Here is a 12768-nt window from a genome sequence, read left to right as displayed (position 1 = left end):
TCAGCACTGTCCTCTACACCTTGCATGTAGAGCCAGTGCCATCTTGACTCCAGTGGTCTGAATCATTATACACGGTCCTTGATATTTGCTCCTCTTTACACCATATTTACACACGTTCCATACAGATTTAATAGCTGTACCATACAGTGTTGTTGCAGTATCAGACCGTCAGAGGGCGTTAAAGGGCAGGTAGTGTATGCGTGCAGTAGGTGAGGCTGAAATGCAAAATGTCGAAAGAAAAGGGAATGGGATAGTTTGTGGGGAGCCCAACAGAATCCTGAGCTTTGCTTATTTCCTTGTTCACGTATTCACGGACCTAACTGTGTGAGATACTGTCTGTCCGCTACAGCCGAGGAGCACGCAGAAACAAAACAAAGCTGCATTCAGGACTGCGACTCTGCAGCAGAATCAATCCCTGCAGCCCTGAGCAGATAGTCTACATATGGACTCGGCGAGGTTCTTGAACGGGTCCCCATTCTTGAGTTCTACCGTTTCCCCTCTGCTGTGCGGCGTTCACGGACACATAGTTTGAAGATCATTCCAACAACACTGTGAGCTGCTGCTGAGCACTTCCTGATTTCACAGCAACAGATGAAAGAGGCATACAGTTTGTTCGGATAAGGGGCCACATACTCTTCGGGTTTTAGCTCCCGCACGTCGGCCTCTGCTGTGGAGAGTCGCCGCTCACAAGCTGCGATGGTGGAGACTCCAGCCGGCTGTCCGTTCGAGGACATCCAGTATGAAGACATCCAAGTTGAAGCGGTAAATCTTACACACCGACAGCGGCTCCGGAGGGGGACTGATGTTAGCACACCCGGCTAGGGCTCGACTTCAAACAAGTATTCTTTCAGTCCATTAGCCACACAGTGGGGACGCGACACAACCGGCCTCAGAGAAGGCGGACCTGCTCGTTAATGCCTACGGTCCGTTTTAGGAGGAGTACAGACACATGCTTCTTAACAAAGGCCAAACCACAAACACGACAGTGTCTCTTCTGTGAGACCAGTGTAGTCTTCTTCGTTCTGAAGCAGACAGCTGTTTTGGTTGTACGTGTGGGTCTCGGGCCTAACAGCGTGTGGTTTGAAAACAAGCAAAGTTTGACGTAAACGCCCGTTCCTGGATTTAATAAGTGTAAGTCCTGACAAAGTGTAACATGATCACTGTTGCTGTCATCTCTGTAGGCTGTTGGCAGAGGAACCTTTGGAGTTGTCTTCAAAGCCTTGTGGAAAGGAAAGGATGTTGCAATCAAGACCATTGAAAGTGACAATGAAAGGAACGCCTTCCTTGTTGAGGTACAAACAGATGAGCTGTTCACCACACTGTGCTTTAGTGCCAGTTTGCTGGGAGAGTGTTTCCTATCTGTAAACCCTTATTCTGATCATTTCCACCAACACTGAAATAGACTTCTCTGTTTTTCCTCTCTTTTGATTTGTGTATAGCTTCGCCAGCTGTCGCGGGTGAATCATCCCAACATTGTGAAGCTGTATGGTTCCTGTGAAAATCCAGTGAGTATTCAGCACTGAACACTGGAAGCTGCTAACCCGAGTGTTTGTGAGGGAAAGAGAGTCCTCAAATGGATTTAGGTTGGGTCTCCCTTGTGTTTTAACTGCATTTTGAAGAAAATGTATCAATAAAGACAACTAATGAATAAAAACATATTAAAGTCCAACCCAATTGAAATGCTGAGACGGGACCAATAAACAGCATGAAAGGGCTGTACGTGAGTGGATCCTAAAATGGGCAATGACCTGAAGCAATATTGGGAAGAATGGGCCAAAATCCCTCCACAACATAAGACATGAAATATGAGAGACTGATCAAGTCATAGAGAAAACCATTACTTACGTTATTGCTGCTAAAGGTGGATCTACAAGCTATTGAATGACCTTACCTTTTACATTACCATCTTGCAATAGATAATTAAACTTGTACACTGTTTTCAGGCCTGTTCCTTGTGCCTTATTTTCCTAATCTTTGTTCACAGGTCTGTCTGGTCATGGAGTATGCAGAGTGTGGCTCTTTATATAACCGTAAGTCATTCTAGTTTATTTTATTTGATAGCTATGCAGACTGGTTTATCCTTCAAAGAGAGGCTGTGTGAGGAGATCTGTTGCCACAAAGGACACTGACCAGAGTCTGACAAAAGATGTAGTGTGTGTCAGCATAGGCTGTACAACCCTGTGGATGATGATCCACTCTGCTTGTATGGACTGTCTTCACCACACTCAGAGATGAAAATAGTATAATGAGAACAATGATAAGCTGTCTGTGACATCCTTTGAATATAAACCAAGTTGGCCATCTAAGCTCACACTGTCACACCCTTAAATATGCAAAGGTTATTAGGTGACCTATGACAGCAGGATTTGATATGAAACCCTTCCTTGTGCAGTTGTGATACTATATTGTAAATTTGCTGTCATCTGATGTCATCTCATTTGTGTGTTCACACAATAATATAAGCCATATAATGTTCTCTCTCATTCTTTTTGTTATTCAAAGTCCTGCATAGTGCGGACCCACAGCCCCACTACACAGCATCCCATGCAATGAGTTGGTGTCTGCAGTGCGCCCAGGGAGTGGCATATCTTCATGCTATGAAGCCAAAGGCCTTAATTCACAGGGACCTTAAACCACCAAAGTATGTCCCTGCATAAAAAAGCAGAAGTTAAGTTACACAGTTGCAGCAATCTGAATGGGTAGATATTAGGTAGATATGGAATCACATGCATCTGTTCATTTATGACTGATAATAAGTTATTATTATTCATCCAGTTATCTTTCTCTTTTCTTTTTAATAAAATGTAGGTCATGACCCTGGGGATGATCTACCATTCATGCCAAATATTTCATTTGCTTCAGTTGTCAGGTGGCCTTGAAATGTGCACACATTGGTGATCACCTGTAGTAGCCTGAAGCCAGACATTTGTTTTTGAATAATGCTCCCAGTGTTTCTCTAGAGATGTATATGTAGTTTGTACATATCAGTGCTGAATATCTTTAGTCTCCTTCCTTTCTTTTAGTCTGCTCCTTGTGGCTCGAGGTACAGTGCTGAAGATATGTGACTTTGGAACAGCTTGTGATATTCAGACCTACATGACCAACAATAAAGGCAGTGCAGCCTGGATGGCACCAGAGGTATTTGAAGGTCAGTCATAAACTCCCTTCTCACTCTGGAGCTCCAGCCAATTAATGTTTAGGAATGTGGATAAATGTTTGTTTCACAGCAAGTGTCTAGATTTTAAATTCTCATCAGCATCACAGCTAGAGTCACTTTCCAGATTGTCCAAGTGTGTGCTTCAATGTGTGCTAGAATTTCTAAATGTGTTCGTTTTGTGCTTAAGCTTCTCTCTCTTAAGCTTTTATTCTGGCCTTAAACCTACCCTCACTTATAATGTGCTTATTATTGGCTACAACATGATGTTTTCTTAGGCAGTAACTACAGTGAAAAGTGTGACGTATTCAGCTGGGGCATTATTCTGTGGGAGGTCATCACACGCAAGAAACCCTTTGATGAGATTGGTGGCTCTGCGTTTTGCATCATGTGGGCTGTCCACAGAGGTGAGTGCAATCCTGCTTATCTCACATCTTATATCACTGAGTAGTATACTCTGTCCACGCTGAGTGATTGAATGAATGAATTAACTAATTGATTGAAATCAGCTCACCGTAGTGAATGTCAGTTGGTAAAAAAATAGTAAACCATGAGTGTGGGATTGGAAAGAAGTGACCTTACTGCACCAAGGGTCATTGATAAGTTCATCAAGTTATTGCCTTCTACATGAAACCACACATTGATAAATCATCTCTCATGAATTAACCCTTGGGATATCCAGTTTACTAAAAATGCAAACTAGAGCTACAGCACATGTGAATATTGGGCAAGTATTTAAAAAAGTTGTTGAAATGTTGTTTATTGTGGTAATATTTACTGTAAACAGGACATAAGGGAGTTTGCAGCCTATGCTAAGCCTAAGCATATGCTTACTATTTACGAGTTTTTGGTGTTTTCTGTGCCTCGCCACAATTCTGTCTCTGAGCTCTTCAGGCAGTTCCTTTGACCTCATGATCCTCATGTGCTCTAACATGCACTGTGAGCTGTAAGGTCTTATATAGACAGGTGTGTGTCTTTCCTAATCAAGTCCAATCAGTATCATCAAACACAGCCGACATACATAAATGGACAAAGGACGGGTACCACGCAGAGGGGTACTCCATTTGTAGTCCGTTTACCAAATCCTAGCGTGGCATTTTAAATAATAGTTATACATTGCATTTCCAACCCTGTGATCTAACAGCAATTTTCTTTGCCATACTAAGAAGGAATGATAGAAAGCATTGCACTCATTACTAACTAACTTCATCAACCCTAACTTTGTTCTGTGGCATAGGTACACGACCTCCTTTGATCAAAGACCTTCCAGAGCCGATAGAAAGCCTGATGACTCGCTGCTGGGACAAAGAGCCCAGCGAGAGACCATCCATGACGGAGGTCAATAACACCATGAGCAGTCTCATGAAGGTACAGTCCCAGTCCATAACTTCCCCTTCTAACTCCTCCCCTTTCTGTAGGGAGAAGCGCTAGATAATCATGTCAGGCATCACTGTCATTCCCTCCACTGGTCTATATTTATGTTTACTTAGCACCTTACATCTCCATATTTGTATCCATGCATCATATATTGTGCTCATACTGTGTATTGTACTCTTATTTTGGATTATAGTGACACTTATACTCTTATACTCTGTACTTAACTGCATTTAATGTAACTTGATACCTCTGGCACAAGAATTTCCTTCGGGATTAATAAAGTTTTATCTTATCTTATCTTATCTTATCTCTTAACCCACCAACTGTCACATATTTTAGGTCATTTAATTTCAGTTTGTATACACATCTATTCCCTTGATTAAAGCTTTATTAAGCTAATAAAGCTTCAACAAAGTCATAAGGGTCACTATCAACACTGGGAGTGACATGCAGACATGTAGAGTACAGCCTTAGAGCTGCAAACATCAGAGATGCACATATTAACGTAAAACAAAAGAGAAAAGCTCTTGGGCTCACCCCACATTCAGGTGCACAGTTATCCTGTTGTAAATGCTTTTTGTGGGAGAAGTCTCCCCGATGCACAGTGTAATACACCTGCTTATTTGCAAGCTGATGTAAAAGGAAAGGGTGTGTAATGAAAACAACAATGTCCACAAATAAACTGCTCCATAATTTGAATAAGCACATTTACTGATTGCAGAGTGACCTGAATATTCTGTCACATTTTGAAATGATTGTTTTAGTGAAAATCTGACATTATAAAGAGCTCCTGAACTCCTACCAGCATGACATCGATCTCTGTTTTAAAAAGACAACTGTATTATGATCATTGTTTTTTGATATCAGTAAATAACCCTTCTGATGTTGAAATGTTCCATAAGGCTTTATGAATCAAACTGTGATGGATTCTGGGTGTTGTGTGTTGATTTCAGTACTTCCCAGGCTCCGATGAACCACTCGACCTCCCTCACCAGTCTTCAGCCAACAGAAGTGGCTCTTCTTCAGCCACCAGTACAGGTAAACATCATCTCTCTAACTTCAACTAATGCAGTATTTTTCTGACAGCAGTTTTCTGAGGAGAAGGTGCCATCTGTACTGTAGAACACTCCTACTAATTAATTGAAATTGTGTTCACATGAATCCATTTTTGCTGTGTGTAGGCTCGTATGCTGACTGCCCCGTCAACAGTAACAAGAGTGACAACAGCAACACAGAGCACAGAAACTCAGTGGACAGAGAGGAAACCTTAAAAAGCTTTGATTCCAAGTTCCCTCTTCAGTTTAAACCCTCTAAGGTAATAAACTGTAAAAGCTGTCGGTTAATTGGAAGGACTGTGTTCTGTTGTGTCTTTCTTTGAGATGTATTTTTCCTGCAGACAGCCACGTTGCATACTAGTCTGAGTAGGATGTCCAACATGGACAGTCAGCCAGGACGCTCTCAAAGCCCCACCCATTCCTCCAGCCCTGTTACCACTTCTGGCCAGTCAGAGCTGAGGATGACCTTGAGTCCCACAGGTAGGGTATTTTGAGGAGATGGGAGTGTTCGTAGTGTGTATTTGGTTTTAACTGCTGCCAAAGAAGAAAAGACTGAGGTGTGTGTCATTTTAAATCACACAGTTCATTTGTTATACATACAGAAATTGTGTTTGTTTTTAGCTAGTACCAATGGATTAGACGGCTCCTTTTCCATGGCCTACCTGAAACTAGATCACCAGTTACAGGTAAGTTATGTTAAGATAATGATGGTGTATTTTGACTAATACATGAAGGATAAGGTGCTAAAGATAGCTGATTATTATTATTAATGGGGTGATTGACATGCTGATTTTCTAGAGCAAGTTGCCTTTCCCAGCTGCTAACTATAGTCTCTGGACTATGTGGTAATACCTGCAGCTTACTACTGTTTTCATTCTGTGGTTTCATTTACTAGATTATTGGGAGACAGCTAAAAACTAAAAAGCTATCAGTACAAAATGTCCAATCCTTTTCATCAGTCATTTCTTTGACCACATTTCCTTGTGTCCACAACACTAACACTGCAGGTGCTGCTGGCTGTTGTTTTGTGTAGAAAATGGTATAAATGACTGAGCTGTGTCTTTGTTTTCAGCCCCTTGCTCCATGTCCAAACTCCAAAGAATCCATGGCAGTGTTTGAGCAGCACATCAGGATGGCTCAGGAATACCTCAAAGTCCAGTCGGAGATTGCTCACCTTGTTCGCAGAAAGTAAGTCAATTCCTTCAAGTAGCCCAATTCAAGTTCATTTCCTATGCATGATAATGATCTAAGACAGGGGTCAGCAACCTTCAGCATTGAAAGAGCCATTTGGGCCGGTTTCCCACTGAATAAAGCACACTCGGAGCCACGAACCCCTAACTACTAATCTACACCTATCTGACCACTAAATTGAAGGTAATATTATAGATAGATATAATATTTATCTGAACAAAAAATGCCAGTTTATGTTATTTTGATTTCGGTATTCCTCCATGCTGTAGGCTACAGTAACCAACCTCAATTATGAAACACGTCGTTCAGGGTCCGATATAAAAATATGTATTTTCAGAATAACAGCTTGTGTAATTATTTCTTTCACCTCGTTAATGTGAGTTCTGCTCTGGAACTTCACTGCACAGCGTATCGTATCTATTTCAGGGCTGTAAGACGTCACGAAGGACTGAGCTCTGATCTGTGAGGCTGGAGCGATGTTTACTTTTAATGTAGTTCATGATGGAAAACACCAGCTCGCACAAGTATGAGGACCCAAAGATCGACAGGACTCCAAATGCAAACTTTTCCATGTTCATATAAGTGTCAGGAATGTCATTCCATGTAGGCTGTCAAACACCAGTTTGTCCGGTGTCACGTGCTGTGCACAGGACGCGACTATATTTTGACCAAATATTAAAAGTTTTATTTTAATGTCACGAGAGCATCTCAATCTCCGAAGAAACAACTATTACTATGAAAAAACTAAATGAATAAAATAAAATACATTTAAATTAAACAGCCATTATTTATTCACATTATTATTATTTTTTTCCAAAAATGAGCTCGCTGCCTGGGAGCCACAGCAGAGGGATGGAAGAGCCTCATGCGGCTCCGGAGCCGCAGGTTGCCGACCCCTGGTCTAAGAGATGAGGAAGTGTTGACCACTCGGTCTGTCACCAACACTGTATTTCAGAGATATTTTTTTCCATTGAGTTAACAGCGGTTAACCAACATGCTGAAAACAAACAGGGTTAGGGTTTGTAAACAGTCAATGAGTGAAGTTTTAACTCCGAACTATAACCTAGGTTAGCCTGAATACTATGGAACAGTGTTTGGTAAGTTACTTTCAAAATGTAATACATTATTACTGTCATTTGAAAGTAATTAGTTATGGCAATGTCATTGTTATTATTGTCTGTTTTTGCATTACTTTCACCAAAAATCACACAGAATAATGACGTACCAGCCACAATCACAAAAAGCAGACAAACAGAAGTCTGGGGAATTATGGTAAAATTACCTGAAACATATGTCAAGTCTAAGCCTCATTAATGTGAAACTGAAACCTGACATGCACTGTTCCTGCACTGTCACACATAGATTCACTGACTTTTTGCTCTTTCTTCTGATGAGCTGACAATAATGTTCTGGAATAATAAATACTGCCAATAAGTAGAGTTCCAAAATGTTTTAACAAATCAGATTTTTACCTCTTAAAGTCTCTGAACAGATCCTTCTGTTGCTGCCTTTGTGTAGACAGGAGCTAATGTCTGACCTGGAGCAGGAACAGAGAGAGCAGCAGACTTCATCTCGACTCATCCAGGAATACAGTAAACTGCTGGAGGAGAACAGCAACCTGTCAGCCTTCTATGAAGGCCTGAAGAGCAAACTGAGCCTCATCAAGAGTCAGAACCAGCAACACAGTTAATACTCTCATTTTTTGGTAATGAAATATAAATGAATAACAAGGAGCTGGCAGTGGAAGTGGCCCATCAGGCTGGAGTTGTGCACCCATTATTGTGGCTGTGTATGATGCAGATTTGGCATTCACTACTTGGTGTGTAACTGAGAAAAGATAATCAACACAGACCTACTGAAAACTTCAGGTCAATAGGTTTCAGTAATCATTGGATGTGCTTTAAGCCTCACCTGGAACAGCTAAAGCAGCAAATAGAAATATGTGCATCACAGGTAACTAATTAGCTTAATCTATTGTCCAAATGATACATAGAAAAGAGCTTATTTTAGAATTTCGAGAATATTATACTTTACCAGTGCTCTTTGAGTGCTTCTGTGTCACAGTGTTGACTAACCAGGCATGACATGTGGGATATAATTGCTGCAGGTGGGTAGTAAGGCTTTGCAGCAGCATTATCCTGCAATCTGTATGAATAGAACAGAATGAAATACCAACCTGCTGCCTTAGTAATAACAGTCTGATTCATACACTGATCCTTGTACTGGTCATCTAAACACTGTAATATTTGATCTTTACAGTATTGGTTAAGTGGGACATTCCGAAGTAGAACTACTACTAACTATCTGCTACAATTTTGAAATATTTCCAGCCAGACTTTGTAAATACTGCCTAGTATATTATTTTGCCGATACATTGTGTGTATGATGATTCTGTTCTGGAGTGCTTACTGAGCAGCATGTCTACAGTTAAAGCATGTGACTCAAAGAGGCAACACTGAACTGAAGATGGATTTCAGCCAGAACAAGGAGTCCAGACCCTTCAGTGACTCTGGAGATATAGGTTGGAGAATCTGGCGGATAGTGAGGAGGACTAGTTATAGCAAGGGACTGTCTAGTTCAGAAACCATGGCAATGCCTATCGATACCCTACATGTCTTGTTTTTTTATTGTTTTTAATGAAACAGTGGAGATATGACCTGTGTTCATGCTCAAACATGAATGTCATGATCATGTGGTGAATTGTTTTTTACTCTGATTTGCAGCATTAAAATGTATTTTTAATTACAAATTTTGTAAAATAGGAACTATTACATTATTGCACATATACAGTTTCAATCAAAATTATTCAAGAAGCTCCACTGATTAGGTTTATTAGTAATATGTACAAACTAGCAGCTGTTTGCAACAGACACATCAAACTATTTAAATACACTAAAATTACACTAAAATAACACATCCTAGATCTCAATGAATGAAATATTCCAGTTGAAAATCTTCATTCATTACACAGTGGAATACGTTGAGAACAAATTAACATATAAATGATTAATGTAAATGAAAACTATTAACCCATGGAGGTCTTGATTTGGACCCATTCTTCCATACATAATAAAAGTAGAAAGTCACGTTACAGGCTGATCCAACTGGAAATTCCTCAAGACAAGTCGGAATGAGGCTCAGTAGTGTGTGTGGCCTCCACGTGCCTATGACCTCCCTACAACGCTTGGGCATGCTCCTGATGAAGCGGTGGATATTCTCCTGAGGGATCTCTTCCCAGACCTGAATCAGTCCACTCCTCGACAGTCTGTGGTGCAACGTGGCATTGGTGGATGGAACGAGACATGATGTCCCAGATGTGCTCAATTGGATTCAGGTCTGGGGAATGGGCAGGCCAGTCCATAGCATCAATGCCTTCATCATGCAGGAACTGCTGACACACTTCAGCCACATGAGGCACATGAGGTGCAGTGGGCCCTAGGTTAAGGCCCACTGCACCAGTATATGGTCTCACAATGGGTCTGAGTATCATACCACCCTCATGGAGTCTCTTTGTGACAGTTTGAGCAGAAACATGCATATCAGTGGCCTGCTGCAGGTCATGTTGCAGGGCTCTGACAGTGCTCCTCCTGTTCCTCTTTGTGCAAAGGAGGAGGTAGCGGTCCCGCTGCTGGGTTGTTGCCCTCCTACAGCCCCCTCCATGTCTCCTGGTGTACTGGCCTGTCTCCTGGTATCTCCTCCATGCTCTGGACACTGTGCTGACAGACACAGCAAACCTTCTTGTCACAGCTCTCATTGATGTGCCATCCAGGATGAGCTGCACTACCTGAGCTACCTCTGTGGTTGTAGACACCGCCTCCTGCTACCTCTAGGGGTGAGAGCACTCAAAAAATGCAAAAGTGATCAAACATCAGGCAGAAAGGATGAGAGCAGAGAAATGGTCTGTGGTCAGCACCTGCAGAACCTCTCCTTTATAGGGCTTGTCTTGATAACTGCCTCTCATTTCCACCTGTTGTCTGTTCCATTTAACAACAGCAGCTGAAACTGATTCACAATCAGTGTTGATCCTAACTGGACAGGCTGATTTCACAGAAGAGTGACTGACTTGGAGTTACACTGTGTTGTTTAAGTGTTCCCTTTATTTTTTTGAGCAGTGTAGCTCAGTACAACTAATATTACAAGTTTCTCCAAATTCCACACAAGATGCCACTTTTAATGACTACTGCAGTCTCAAAATTATTCAACCCCTTCACCACAAGCATCTTTAGTAGTCAGTGTGGAGCACTCGTTTGCTGTTATGACCTGCTGCACACATAATGCATATAGCCAGACACCAGCTTCTGGCAGTGATCCTGGGGAATCTTTTCCATTCCTCATGGGCAAAGGCCTCCAGTTCACAAATATTCTGGGGTTTATGTGCTGCAAAGTTTTTTAACGGGGTTCAAGTCAGGTTAGTGTGATGGCCACTGAAAGATTTTTCAGGACTTCTCCTGAAACCAAACCTTGGTGAACGCTAAGGTATGCTTGGGATCATTGTCATGTTGGAAGGCCCAATGGCGCTAAAGCTTCAGCTGCTACACAGACGGCATGGTGTTTTTCTCCCAGGATTATTTCCTGATACTTGACTGAATCCATCTTGCCCTTCACATGCTGCATGTTTCCAGTTCCAGAGAAAGCAAAATCAGTAGCCCTTCAATGTGTAGAATGTTCCTTACTGTGAAAGCTTAAACCTTAGTACCTGCTGCCACCAAGTCTTGCTGCAGGTGTTTTGCAGTCAGTCGAGGGTTTGGACCACCTGCCTCCTCTTTCTGCAACACCCAGGCAGTGCAGCCACTGTTCCCTTACCTTTAAACTGTGCTTCCAGCTGTATCTCTAGGAACATTTGGTTTCTTGTATCCTTTTTCTTGAGTATGCAAAGCAATGATCTCTGAACTTTTCCATATTTTTGAGGTGCAATCAAACGTCACCACCAACAGTCCATGTAAGTTAGTTGCACAGCTGAGGAAACGAATGAAGCCCTGTGTGCAGTAAATAAAAGTAGGGGTTAGTGCTGAGTTTGGATAGCCTTGTAATATTACTGTTATTTGACTATTAAACTCTTCTTGTGTAAATTTTAACATTTTGCCAATAACCCTAAAATGCAATGGGGGTTGAATATACTTTTGATTGCAACTGTATATTATATTATATATTATATATTATTGTACATACACACACACCTACTATGTAGCAGGTATTTGGTGGTGTCTGTGCTCATTGAGAAAGCTTTTCCTGAACATAATCAGACTTTACACTATTCTGGTTACATTCTGCACATGTGAGGATGAAGGAGAGAGAGGAGGAGAAGAAGAGGGAGACAGGACAGAGAGGATGAAGGAGAGAGAGAGGAGAAGAAGAGGGAGACAGGACAGAGAGAGAGGAGAAGAAGAGGGAGACAGGACAGAGAGGATGAAGGAGAGAGAGGGGAAGAAGAGGGAGACAGGACAGAGAGAGAGGAGAAGAAGAGGGAGACAGGACAGAGAGGATGAAGGAGAGAGAGAGGGGAAGAAGAGGGAGACAGGACAGAGAGGATGAAGGAGAGAGAGGAGAAGAAGAGGGAGACAGGACAGAGAGGATATACCTGTATACAGTACCTGGCAAGCTGTGATAGAAACAAGGCAGCTGTGAAACCTGTAAACATCTTATCTAGGGTTTGCACTGTCTCTGCTGGTAAATAAAGACAGGCATACAAATGTTACAGTACAGCTGTTTTCTGTATGGGGCTTTTGATGAATGCTCACATCTACTGTATTGTATTTATTACAGTAAAATTTTCTGTAAAGTATTTCATCATTTTTCTTTTGACACTGTTGGACAACAAAACAACTGATGTGGCCTGTTAAGACTGTATGGTAACCAGCGGTAACTGCTAGTACTTGTACCCACAATGTTCACTGACAAAGTCAGCACAAACACTGATCTGTGGGGTCCACCCACCTCTAATGTGGGTATCAACAATATTTTATAACTTCATTCAATTATTTTCAATTGTTA

General features: G+C 41.7%; 1 protein-coding gene across 2 annotated transcripts; it reads left to right on the top strand.

Annotated features, from left to right (window-relative positions):
- The first annotated feature begins 214 nt into the window (after positions 1 to 214).
- Positions 215 to 9526, top strand: LOC114427059 (mitogen-activated protein kinase kinase kinase 7-like). Of its 2 annotated transcripts, none has more exons than XM_028394794.1 (14): positions 215 to 762; positions 1182 to 1292; positions 1440 to 1505; positions 1985 to 2030; positions 2503 to 2641; positions 3024 to 3148; positions 3433 to 3561; positions 4392 to 4522; positions 5485 to 5569; positions 5713 to 5846; positions 5928 to 6066; positions 6208 to 6272; positions 6659 to 6774; positions 8296 to 9526. In XM_028394794.1, exons 1-14 carry the CDS (start codon positions 697 to 699, stop codon positions 8465 to 8467), a joined length of 1524 nt encoding a protein of 507 aa, XP_028250595.1. In that variant the 5' UTR covers positions 215 to 696; the 3' UTR covers positions 8468 to 9526. The 2 variants fall into 2 exon arrangements, with proteins under 2 accessions (XP_028250595.1, XP_028250596.1); XM_028394795.1 differs by lacking the exon at positions 215 to 762 and adding an exon at positions 791 to 923.
- Positions 9527 to 12768: the final 3242 nt, after the last annotated feature.

The sequence above is a fragment of the Parambassis ranga genome, chromosome 22, assembly GCF_900634625.1.
Source record: "Parambassis ranga chromosome 22, fParRan2.1, whole genome shotgun sequence".
Classification (NCBI taxonomy): domain Eukaryota; kingdom Metazoa; phylum Chordata; class Actinopteri; family Ambassidae; genus Parambassis; species Parambassis ranga.
Note: the sequence above shows the minus strand (reverse complement) of the source record. Positions and strands in the feature narration are given on the sequence as shown.

Excerpts from the sequence above, each read along its gene's own strand:
- LOC114427059 (XM_028394794.1), top strand. The coding sequence starts at position 697 with ATGGTGGAGACTCCAGCCGGCTGTCCGTTCGAGGACATCCAGTATGAA. Across the intron at positions 1,293-1,439 it reads GGAACGCCTTCCTTGTTGAG|CTTCGCCAGCTGTCGCGGGT; the intron begins GTACAAACAGAT and ends ATTTGTGTATAG. Across the intron at positions 6,775-8,295 it reads GCTCACCTTGTTCGCAGAAA|ACAGGAGCTAATGTCTGACC; the intron begins GTAAGTCAATTC and ends GCCTTTGTGTAG.